Source organism: Kogia breviceps, chromosome 2 (genome assembly GCF_026419965.1).
Source record: "Kogia breviceps isolate mKogBre1 chromosome 2, mKogBre1 haplotype 1, whole genome shotgun sequence".
NCBI classification, from domain to species: Eukaryota; Metazoa; Chordata; class Mammalia; order Artiodactyla; family Physeteridae; genus Kogia; species Kogia breviceps.
In genome coordinates this window covers 64,170,869-64,183,468 of record NC_081311.1, presented here as the reverse complement: position 1 = coordinate 64,183,468, position 12,600 = coordinate 64,170,869, and the positions used below count along the sequence as shown (strand labels likewise).

Here is a 12,600-nt window from a genome sequence, read left to right as displayed (position 1 = left end):
GAGGAATCGAGAAGAAAGGAAGTTTAAGAAGAAGAAATAACTGTGATGGGAGACAAATTGAGTTTCAGGTGCCCGTGGGATCTAGGAGTTGATATTTACAGGCAGTTGGAAATATGGGTCTGAAGCTCAGGAGACAGGTGGAGGCCGCATCTCTTGACAAAAGTGATTCTTTGGGTAGGGCACGTTGGGATGGACCTGCAGAAGACTGAGAGAAGGGGGAATACTCAGTCAGCTCAGCTGAATCCACCAAACTAGACACCCTCCCTTCCCCGCCCCTGCACTGGGAGGGGCAACTGCTTCCACACCTCCCTTATAGGCCCCTCTGTCACGGGATCAACCTCACCATTTGGTTTGAGAATGCCCTTTGTAAGAGTGAAACCGCTTGGAGGTGATTCTGGGCGCTCCAAGGAGCTCCAGCCCTTTATGTCTCAGCATAGAAAGAATTCAGCGAGAGGCAAAGTGATAGATAAGAGGTGATTTATTAGAATAGGATGCTTGTGAGGCTTACAAGCAGGTGGACGAGAGGGTACCACACCCTGAGAACTTACTGGGCTACAGTTTTTTAAAAAAATTTATTTATTTATTTTTGGCTGCTTTGGGTCTTTGTTGCTGTGCACGGGCTTTCTCTAGTTGTGGCGAGCGGGGGCTACTCTTCATTGCGGTGCACGGGCTTCTCATGGCAGTGCCTTCTCTTGTTGTGGAGCACAGGCTCTAGGTGCACGGGCTTCAGTAGTTGTGGCACGTGGGCTCAGTAGTTGTGGCTCGCGGGCTCTAGAGTTCAGGCTTAGAAGTTGTGGTGCATGGGCTTCATTGCTGCACAGCATGTGGGATCTTCCTGGACCAGGGCTTGAACCCGTGTCCCCTGCATTGGCAGGCAGATTCTTAACTACTGCACCACCAGGGAAGTCCTTGGGCTATAGTTTTATAATCAAAGGAAAAGTGGGGATGGGGAGAAGATCCCCTTCGTCCTCATTTGTTGGTAGACATCATGCTTCCATCATCAGCTCCTCCTCCAGGTTGGGTGGGGGAGTTTTCTTGTCCCTACATGGTCAAGCTGGGACTGTCATGGCACTATGGAAAAATTACTTCAGTTCTCAGTACAATGAGGGTCTTTCCCTTTGAAATGTCACCTTTCCATAAATTATTTTTTTTTATGTGTGCAGAGAGCATGTCCTAGGGTCATTAACTTACTGAGCTCACTGGGCAGGATGTGGGTCTCATGCCATTATTGTTTTATTGTTTGGGGGCATGTCTCAAGCTTCTGTTGCATGGTTTTGTTGCTAAGCAAGGCTACTTGGCTTTCTGGTTAAGAAAACTTGCTTTCTTGAGTGATCATTAACTTACAGGGGTCTCCCATATTTTTTTCTTTACTTATAATTCCCTAGTGGGATTAACTATTTAATTACCTGCTTTGTCCCTTTACTCTGTCCCTATCATTAAGGTTCTGCAGAGCCAGGATCCACGTGCCATATTTTATAAATCTAACCAAGAATGGCTCAGTATACTAGGGGAGAAGCTCCCCAACTCAGGTGCTTGGACCCATCTGTGACTGAGCCATCACTGGCCCTGGTTAAATAAAAGAAATACGGACAATAGAGTAAAATGAATATTTCACCTTGTTAGAGCAGCAGGGTGGTCTTGAGTCAGACTGCCTGGGCTCAGATCCCAGCTTTTCCATCAGTAGCCCTATGACCTTGGAGAAGTCACTTAATCTCCCTGTGACTCGGTGTTCTTATCTATAAAATGGGGATAAAATTAGTTTTTACCTTTTTGGGTTGTTCTGTGGGTCAAGCAAGTCAATGTAAGTAAAGAATTTAGAACAATACCTGGTATGTAGTAAGTCCTACCTAAGCACTAGTATTTATTATAAAACCAAAGTATTTTGTTTGAAAACCAGCCCTTATGTTTACTTCTCTGGGTTAAAATAGTTCTTCCTTTAGGAAATTTTGGTAGTGGGAGATGGAAATTACAATGAAAAAAAAATCCTTTCTTAGCAAAATGAAAAGCCAGTGCCTAGGTTTTGTCTGTATGTTTAATTTGCTGGCCTGTGCAATCCCATAGCCTGGGAACCCTGCCTAAGTGTTGACACGGACTCTCCTATGGGAGCATTTCCCTCCATATTTTGGAGCTAACTCTAAGGGGTAGTATTGAGGAGGACCTTCTATTGGACCTGTGAGGTTGGCTGTGTGTGGGCACTGGGGAGAACTATCCCAGGAAACTCAGGGTAACCAGCAGGGTGATTTAAGATTGCTCTGTTCCAACACGATATGGACATCCTTTGGGGCAGGAGCTGGCCTCAGATAAGGAGCAGGGCTGAAGCCAGGCAGGCCTCAGCGGTCTGGTTAACCTTTCTTCCTGCAGGCCATTATTCTTTATGCACAGGAGGCTCATCAGGTTCAGAGGCAATGGAATGAAGATGGGATGTCCAGGAATTGACAGGACCAGACTGGGCTTTCCTTAGGCTTTCCTGAGGGACTGTCACCCCTCAAGGAGAGTAGAAGACTTTCTGGGACAGAAGCTGAGCAAGGTGTCTCTAGGAGGTCAGGCCCTTTCTGAGCCAGGTAAATAGGTCAGGGTTGAGCAAGGGGCAGGCAGGCAGGGACCTGAATGAAACCTGAGAGGGCTGGGACTTAGGTGAAGCAAGAGAGGTGCTTAGGGTGCAAGGCCTCAGTCCCGGCCCTAATGCCTGAGGCCTTCGGTCTACAAATTCCAGTTATCAGTTGAAAGTTGAAATGCCTACAGGGGCCAGTCAGCTGTGTGTACCAGTGAACAGGTGGGCTGGGTGGGGCCTGGGCAAGCTGCAGCACACCTGCCTTGTCTGAAGGGGGCAGTGGTGCTCAGTGCCGGCTGGTTATTGCCAGTGATAACATGGGCTCTGTGTGGCTAGACTTTAGATGCCAGAAACCTGGATTTTAAAGTGACATGTAGGCCTCCCTGGTGGCACAGTGGTTGAGAATCTGCCTGCCAATGAAGGGGATACGGGTTCGAGCCCTGGTCTGGGAAGATCCCACATGCTGCGGCATAACTGGGCCCGTGAGCCACAACTACTGAGCCTGCACGTCTGGAGCTTGTGCTCCGCAGCAAGAGAGGCCGCGACGGTGAGAGGCCCACGCACCGCGATGAAGAGTGGCCCCCGCTCGCCGCAACTAGAGAAAGCCCACGCACAGAAACGAAGACCCAACACAGCCATAAATAAATAAATAAATAAATAAATAATTTAAAGTGACATGTCATTTTCAAGTGTTGGCTCATAAAACATTTGGTGGGCCAAATAAGATGTTTTAGCCTGGTGGTTGTCGATCTATAACCTCTATTGTGATGTTGGAGGGCAGCACTTTGGGCGAATGCTAGAGGAAAGGAGGCAGGCTGAGGTGATTTTCCAACCCCAGACACTCCTCACCAGCCTTCTCACGCAGGAAGCAGAACTGTGCAAAGCTGATGAGAAAGTCATGATGAACTTGCATCCAGTGTGCTCCAGATCTGTAAGACCACTAGGACCCTGGAGGAACCACTGGTCGGCAGCATCTAAGAGAGACTGCTGAAAGTATTACCAGTCAATCCGTTTCAGACATTTCCTCCAGATGTCCCCGTAGAAAGTAAGGGTCTAAATCAGTCATTCTCATTCCTGGCAGTCCCTGGGACTCACCTGGGGAACTTTCAAAAGGATGTTTGGACTGCACCCCAGGTCAATTCAGCCATCATCTCTGGGGCTGGGGCCTGTGTATCAGCATTTGTAAAAGCTCTCCAGGTCTTTTTTTTTTTTTTGGCCGCACCACACGGCTTGAGAGGTCTTAGTTCCCTGACCTAAGTGATTGAACCCCGGGCCCACGGCAGTGAAAGCACTGAGTCCTAACCACTGGACCGCCAGGGAATTCCCAACACCACAGTTCTAACTAATATAAACTGGGTCAGGGTCCCTTCCTGGTGCTTCTTTTCAGAACGTGCTGTGCACAACAGGCCCCTCACTGTGTCAGGAGTCCAAGATGCTGCCCTGGTGTGGGCACTGGCCTTACTCTTTTCTTTTTTTGCTTTCTCTTTCTCTTTGAGACCTTAAACAAGCTCTTTAAATTCCGTAACCCTCATCGACTGATTAAGTGGGGATAATGATATTTGCCCTTCTAACCTCACCAGGCTGTTATCAGGAGAAATGAGGCAATAAATGAGAAACTACTCTGTAAACTGTCAACATTATGCAAGCACTGCTGTTACAAGTGTGCTGCCAGATGCTGGGGTATAGCTTTGATCCGCTGCAGAGAATTTCTGGTGTAAAGTTCCTAGTGCCATGGGTCTGATGCAAATTGTTTCATTCTGACTTAGCTGCAGCCCTCATTCTCTTACCAGCAGGGGTGTTTTGTGGGTTGGCAACCCAGCACTGTCTGACCCTCCACCCGCCATCCCTACTCATACAGGAGGAAGCCCAGTAAATGAACAGAGAAACCCAGGGGACTTCTGGGAGAGGGGAGGGCCATCTCGAGGGTGAGGAGAGACCTGTGGAACTAGGTTTCCCATGGTCCAGGTCTTAGCTGCTTTTCCTCAGAGTCTGTGGAGTAATCAGCAAAGGGACTTGGCTGGGGCCCAAGAGATACGTGACAGCAAAAAAGAGGCAGAATAATAAAGAGGTGCAAGGGATGATAACTGGCATGACAGAAAGGGGAGACAGGCCCACCTCTGAGCCCAGTGTGGGACATAGCAGTGCAGAATGGACTCTGGCCTCAGGAAGCTGTCTGATTGGGGCAGATAAGGCCACCCCCCCGAAGACAGTCAAAAATATCAGGCAGACTGTTATGACTCAGTGCTACTTATCTGAGAACCAGGCTGCAGTGAGGTGGTGGGGAAGGATGGACAGAGCACACTGGCTGGGCAAGATGGCCCACCTGCTGCCTCTCACATTCGTAGTCTGTAAAGAAGAGTCTTGGTCTAGATCTAGATGGACTCTGAGCACAGTCCGAGTTTGCCCTGCGGAGGTGCTGAGGCCTGGGAGACTGCAGTGAGTAGCCGTGGTCAGGGAAGATTTTATGGGGAGGGTGGGAGAGCTGGCCTTTCGGCGAGAGGGACACTGGTCAGGTGGAGGTGAGTGGAGAAGGCCGAGCAAGCAAGGAAATATGAGCAGGGGCTCCATCAGGATGGACGTGGAGTGGGCCAAGAAGAGTGGGAAGCGGCTTCACTGTGGCCAACAGGGGAGGAAGAGATAAGTGGGGAAGAGTGGCGTCAGATTACAGAGGGCCTCAGACACCAGGCAGAAACGTTTGAACCACTCCGTCAGGAAGGAGGGAGCCGCCCAGGGGTTTCGGGCAGGGTTATGCTGTGATTAGGCTGCTTCTTAGCAGGAGTAATGTGGCTGGGGCCTCAGAATGACTTGGATGGCGGGAAGCCAGGAACCAGGAAGGGCAGCTAGAAGACTCTTGCAATATTTCTGGCATGGGCTGATGAAGACTGAGGGTTGAGAGGAGGCGGTGGGGCAGGCCTAGAGATATTTCTCAGGAAATACTGATAGGCCTTGGGACATGGCTGCATTCAGGGGGTGGGGAGGAGTAAGTCACCTTAAGAAGCAGTTTCTCTCTCGAAGGCAGGGAAGAGAAAGCACTGGCAGCCTTCCTGCCTGCAAACAGAACATCTCCAGGTAGCCTGGCCATTGGAAGGGTTAGCTTCTCCCTAGCTCCAGTTCAGATAAGACATCTCATTTGTAATGGGGGCTTGGTGATGATGCTGGCTGGGCCTGTGTTAAGGGGTAAGTGTGTTCCTGATCGCTGCACTGGGCTCATTCCACCTTCGAGTGCCAGGCCGGCCGTGGGCTGAGTGTGAGACACAGCAATTAACAAAGCACAGTTCTTGATCCTGCTGAGTCTGGCAGAATCACATTCGCAAGACTCAAATGGCACTTGAGAACAACCAAACTGTTCCCATTCACCCAGTTTTGCTTTATGGCCATGCAGGTGGTATAAGTGTTTGATGGATGCCAGGAAACCTCTCTGTTCCTGTTTTATAATGATACTATCCAGGGGGCAGATCCAGGTTTTGTGAAGCTTTAAAGCTTAAAATAATTTTGGGGAGCCTCTTTGGAAAATAATTCAAAATTACAAATATAAAATTGATAGGCCCTCTGAGGGCCTAGAATTGGGGGAATGCAAGCAAGAAGCCCTGAAGTGTAAACCTCATCAGCTTCCCAGTCAATCTTATGATAATACCTACCATTTATTAATTGTATATTATAAGCAGGTATTTTATTTGTAGTATTTCACAGCAACCAAGGGAGGTAGGTGGGCCTTAGTATCTCCATGTTGTAGATGAGGAAGCAGGCTCACAGAGGTGACCCTGGATGCCACAGCCATAAAGCTAGGGGGCAGGGGTTGTGCTCTGGACTGAGGGCTCTGTCCTCAAGGGCCACAACCGAGGTTCTCTTCAATTGGTGATGTCAAAGCCATGCCCCTGAGGGCTGTTCTGGACATAAACCACCCCCTCCTGACTCCCCTGTACCTTTCTTAGGCCTGGCCAGGGGCACCCAGGATCCAGGGCCAGGGTAGAGGTTATGGGGTTGGACACTGGCCATCTCAGGGCACCATGTGGTGCAGCCTTGGTTCAAGTATCATGGCCAATTTAGGCAGAGGCTACATACGACTGGGAGGACAGCAAAACCCAGGGGTGAGCATTCGTTTTGAAAACACACAGACCCAAAGTCTAATCCTGGATCTACAGCTTTCTGGTTGTACAGCAAGACACATGGCCTCAGTGAGCCTCCACTTGCTTACCTGTTGAATCGGAATAATAACCACTGCTTTGTATTTTGAGCTCATTACCTGTCCTTTTGTAAGGCAGTGAAGCTCCTGGTGGTGTTTGGCACACAGAAGCAATTAATCTAAGAATCCTATGGTTGCCATCAGTCCTAGCAGCAGCATAAACACCTCTGATTCCTCACCTCCCTTTCCCCCTTTAAAGCCGAATGGTTTTCTAGGGATTCCTCCCAGCCCAGCTAACTTCCTCCGGGAAGTGAGAAAGGTGGCACCTAGGAGGGGCGCCCAAACTGTCGCCCATACTCCAGCGAGCCTGGGTGCTCAGGGGGCCGGGGGGGATGGGGACAGGCCGGGGCCTGCAGCTCAAGTCCCGCCCAGCGGTCGTGCGCCCTTCGGGAGGGCTGGCCGAAAGAACCGGTGACTCAGGGGCGGACGCTGTGGGGCGTCGCTCTTGGTTTAGCAACACAAATCCGCCAGCCGGGGATTAGGCCTGGAGGCGCCGCAGCACGGGCGGTGGGGCGGGCTGGAGTGGGATGATGCTCCGTCGGTGAGGGCCCAGGTGGGGCTAGTTGCTCGGCCCCTTGGGCCCGCGAGAGCCGGTTGGCGTGGTGACCCGGTGAGAGGACCTCGAAGCCGCCGGGATCTCGCTTCCGCCGCCACAGGCCCCGCTCGCTTTCCACGCCCACTTCTTCGAGCCCCCCTCTGGGCGTCTCCCCTTCCACGGAACTCCCAGGGGCGAGCCCTAATTTCCAAGGAAGGGGACCGCCCCCTCTAGGCTGCCCCGTTCGGCAGCAAGTCGGACCGGGCGATGCCTGCTCTTGCGTCCCGAGCCTCCCCGCCTGCGCCCCGCCCGAGCAGGGCGCCGCCACGCGTGACGGTGCGCCCGCGACACAACCTCCCGCCCCTGCGCCGGCTCCCTACGTGGGGGACGTGCAGGGAGATGCCTGGCTGTGGGGGATTTCGCGGCGTCGCCCGCCCCCTTTCCGGCGCGGGGAGGAGCAGCCACCGAGCCCCCCCGGCCCTGGCCCGGCCGCGACCGCCCGGCGCTGCAGAGGCTCGCGGCAGCCAATGGGCGCCGAGGAGGTGGGCCGGCTGGAGGCTGTCACCCTCGCGGGGACGGGAGCGCGGAGACTGGGAGCGCGCGAGCCGCCGCCGCGCCCCAGGTCGTGGGGGAGGAGCGGCCGGAGGAGGAGGAGGAGGAGCCGCGGAGCTGCAGCCCGGGGACCACTGCTCACCCAGGCTGCGGAAGACAGACGCCGGCCCCAAGCCTGCCGCCCCGCGCCCCCGACCGCCAGCATGATCGCCGCGCAGCTCCTGGCTTATTACTTCACCGAACTGAAGGATGACCAAGTCAAAAAGGTGAGCCCCCGCCGGCGCCGCCGCCCGGCCCTCTGCCCACAACGTTGCATTCCGGTATCCGCTCGCCGCCGCAGCCGCCTCCATCCTCCCGCGCCCAGCCTCCCCCAGGCCAGCACTGGACCGCAGGGCGGTGGGGAAGCCTTCGCCCTTTGATTCTTCCCGGGATTGTATGCGTGTGTGTGTGTGTGTGTGTGTGTGTGTGTGTGTGTGTGTGTGTGTTGGGGGGTCGGGGGGAGACCCTCGAGACTGGACTGCCTGCTGCAGTGTCCTTGAAACGGGATGTGGATGTCAAATGGGCCCCCGGACCATGCGGGGAGGGTGACCATGTGGCAACTGGTGGGTTGGTCCACAGGGCCTGTTTGGTATGGTCCGAGCGCCATGGGCGGAGGAGTGATCACAGAGATGCTGGGGAGGTGAGCGCGCAGCAGGCGGGGGTGCTGGCTGGAGACCATGCATCCCATATTTGGGGTTCCCGGTGGAGGGTGTCGGGTGCCCGGAAAAGCTGTCACCCCGGCTCTCCCAGTTGTTGCGGCTGCTCCTTAATCTGAAGACGGGGCGACCGGCACGGCTTCCTGGAACAAGGAGAAGCGTGGAGGCCACCGGAAACTTTGCTCATAGGCCTCAGGTCTGGAGCGGCATGTCTGAATGGAATTTTTTTATCCCTTTACGTGACCGTTCTGCTCTCTTAAGCTGTAATTTCCAGCCAGCCCAGGGAGCTCAAATAAGAGACTGGTCTTTTGAGTCAGATGGAGGCCTTGACATGTATGCTTGTGGCATGTGTGTACTTGCACAAGGACACATTTCCCTACCCTGAGGTATTGCTGCCTTTAACTTCTGTCTAGCATAAGATCCTGTCTGGTGGCAGGTGTTAAAGGTGTATCTCTTCCTTATACCACCTTTGGCATCAAGTTTTTGAGAAACAGCCTAAGCTGTAGGGAAAGACGCCCATTTTATCATTGCCACGCCTGGCAGATCTCCTGACCCACCCACACCCAGAATGGATGACATTATTGCTGGGATAAGCTGGGGTGGACAGCAAAGTCAACCTGACTTTGGAGTTCAAACAAAGGAGCTGTACCTACAGGTGAGAGGCAGGAGCCACAGGCCTGCAGCCACAGGATGTTCAGTGCTCTTCCTAACCACCCAAGACAGCCCCCTCCTCTGGCACAATAGGAAACGGGCCTGCTAAGGGCAGTGACCTCATCAAGGTCACCGAGGAGTTAGAGGGAGAGCCAGGGCGGGACCCAGGTCTCCGCCTCCCTCCACTGGGAACTTGACTGAGGCTCCTCCTGGAAGTCAGCTGAGGGGGAGGTGCTGAGACAAAGGCACTGGGGATGCTGCTTGGATCCTGGGTCCTGTACTGAGTGGGGACCAGAGTTGGGTAGTTAGGAGACAGGCCTGGGAATCTGCCATGGTCCCTCATGGCTACAAGTGGCAGTGACTATGGAGTTGTCAAACCGTGGGACTCAAGCTCACGCCCGTGGAGCACCCTGGAGCCTCCTTCTGACCACTGAGCTTGGGGAGCTCTGCACGTCAACATGTGCATTTCACCAGTTTTCTTCAGTGGTGTTGTGTATCCTTGATGTTCTTCCCATTTCACAGTGGGGGATTTAAGGCATAGATGAGTTCACTGCCCTCTCCCTGCACACGGTGCCCTCTGTAGCTCAAGACAGCAGATCACTAAGGTGGGGACCCGAATGACCTTGTAAGGCTCCAGCATCCACACCCACCAACATCTGTGTGGCCGCCAGGGGCCAGGCTGGGTTGAGGTTTGGACTGGCCTCAGTGGGACCTGTTTTATCTGGCACGCAGTATCTAGTGTGGCCCCAGAGCCTTCCACTCTCGTGGTGGCCTGATTCACACTCTATCCACCAGGCTCCTGTAGGCATCTGACTGTGTGACTTCTGAATCAATTGATCCTCAAGTCCCTCTTCTGAGACTGGCATTCTGAAATTCCCTCCCCGCCCTCCTCTGGCGTCAGAACCTTGCTGGAGGTGGGTCTTGAGGCCAAAGCTTCCACCAGATAATATTATTGGTCAAGGAGAGTCTTAAAAACAGGCTGGCTTTCTTGCACCTCATGGAGGAGTTCTCAGGCTGCTTTCTATGGGGGGAGTATGTGGATTCCTGCCAGGGGGGTCACCTTGGCCTTCCTGATGGGCTGTGTAACTCTGCCATCTGTGACTGTGTTCCTCAGGAAGCTTCCTGGGCCTCCTGAGCCCATAGTGGGTACTTGTTCTGATGGCCTAGTCAGTTTTCCCGGCCCCTACTTGAGCAGATCCTGGGAGCCTCCATGTGCTCTCCTGGGACTCAGGACTTTTTAAAGACCAGCTTTTCTTACCTGCCACTTACCCTGGGACTCCAAGGTAAGTCCTCCACTTGCAGGACTTCAAGCCCTGTTCTTCCTGTGGGAACTGGGCCCTACCTGCAACCTGATGAGGACCCAGTGAAGACAGCCACCACCCAGCCGCACCTGCCAATGTGGGCAGCCATGGTGATTCAGCCCTCCAGCCTTAGGTGACCTCTGGAGCTCTGGAGACAGCTCTGGCATCCCACACTAATCCACATCCATCTACTTGCCCTCTAGCCTGGGTGTAGAGGGAAGATGGGGATGGTGCCAGGGAAGGTTTTTGGGATTGCTCAGGATACAAAAGTGATCGTGAAAAGGTATCATTTCTCTCCCCATTGCCTATGAGACACATCAGTAATTCAGCCTCATAAATATATTCTGGGTTGAAACAGGCCAAGCATCTGGCTTCCCAGCCTGGAGTCCCATTTTCCAGACTGCATCTGCATAGTGTTGGATGATGTGGTGCGGTGAAAATGGTGTCATGGCATTAGACTGAAGTTAAATATAAAACATAGATTTCCCTTTTACTCTTCGAGTGCTTTTAGGAGGAAAAGGATGCACATGTGTGCTTGTGAAAGATTCCGTTCATCAGAATACCAGACATCTGTTAATTCTGCAGCTAGAGCCTGGGTCTTTTGACCTCCGAGTAACTTTTAACATGCCTCTCATCTTGCCTGCTTCCTCCACGTGGGTTAGCCATTAAGAGCTCGAAGGAGGGTAAAGGATTACGTAGTGCTCTGTTCCTTTAGGAAAGGAAGATGGGTCCAGCAAGGTCAGAACTTGGCCTCTAAAGAAAAACTAGACTTCCTTTCCTTCAGGGTTGACAGATGGTGAGCAAATGCCAGTGAATTTTCTCTGGGAGGGATCCCCATGACCCTAAGGAATACCCGTAAGCAGGTGAGCAACAGGTGTGATTTGTCCAATGGCTGAACCCAGAGTCCTCGAGTGGTTGGCTCAGGAAGGCAGAGGAGAGTATGCTTAGCAGTTAAAGGGCTACCAAGTTCTTTTTCCTTGGAGCCCATGTATTCCAGCAACAAAAGCAAGGATTTTAAAAATGCCCATTTCCTTATTGCTCGGGGGTGAGAGAGATGAGAATTGGAAAATTACGAAAACTATCTCATGCACCTTTTGAACTGGTGTTATACACGCATCCAGTAAGAGCCTCACTCCCTGGGGAATCTTCATTTCATAATCCCTGTCCCCTCTACTTTGGAAGTTCCTTGGAGTTCTCCCCCTGAGAAAGTGCCCAGCACTTCATTTGGTTTGATAATTTGGGATTGTCGTGAGGGAATAAAGTGGGAAAGTGGGTGGGTATGCAGGACTTTCACATCTGGCCGTGCTGCGCTGTCCTCCCACACTCCTCCTGTTTTCTGGAGAAGGCATGGGCAGCTTTCTCCTAAAAGGACTGATTTGTCTCCATGTGTGTCTGCAGTCAGGGGTTCCTGCCTGATAGAATTAGCCACTGGAGTCAGCTCTGAACATGCCTGAGGAGGCCCTGGAGGAGATGCTGGATAGAGAGGCATCCATACAGCTCCATGTCCAGGAAGCAGTCGTGGCTAGACTGCAGGCACCTGCTTATTGATTTGAGGCCCTTTAGAATCAAATCCGATCATGGGAACTCAATCATTTCTTCAGAAAATGTTTGAGTCCTTTATTATGTGCAGAGTATTGTGCTAGGATGGGGTGACAACTATAAACCTGGTAGAAATAGTCCCTAATCTCATGGAGTATAAACAATTATTTGCTGTGTTATGATAAGTGCAAAACAGAGAATGCTGTGAGAGCTATAGGGGCCAGTGGTCAGATCTTGGGTGGGAAATCACTAGCCTAAGAGTTGCTTAAAGCCAGGCTGTAAGGAATTCCCTGGTGGTCCAGTGGTTAGGACTTGGCACTTTCACTGCCGATGGCCCAGGTTTGATCCCTGGTTAGGGGGCTAAGATCCCACAAGCTGTGCAGCACGGCCAAAGAAAAAAAAAAGAAAAAAAATCAGGCTCTAAATGTACAAATGGAAATATTATACTTAGAAGCTTTGTAAGGGAGAGTCGAATAGATAGTTACCAAAATGTAGCTTTGCTTTCTCTTTTTTTTTAATGCATTGTTATCACTGAGCATCCCAAGACACCTGGGTGCCATGTCAGATATCAATTGTGTGTGTAGCTATATGTG

General features: G+C 52.3%; 2 protein-coding genes across 2 annotated transcripts in view; one reads left to right on the top strand and one right to left on the bottom strand.

Annotated features, from left to right (window-relative positions):
- TYSND1 (trypsin like peroxisomal matrix peptidase 1) overlaps nt 1-12,600 on the bottom strand; it is a 1,185,869-nt gene that overhangs the window by 517,165 nt on the left and 656,104 nt on the right. The window lies entirely within an intron of this gene.
- Nucleotides 7,772-12,600, top strand: part of HK1 (hexokinase 1) — a 71,660-nt gene continuing 66,831 nt past the window's right edge. The window contains exon 1 of the mRNA XM_059052673.2: nt 7,772-8,087. Within this exon, the coding sequence (XP_058908656.2) occupies nt 7,797-8,087 (291 nt within the window). The 5' untranslated portion in view covers nt 7,772-7,796. The remainder of the gene's footprint in view (nt 8,088-12,600) is intronic.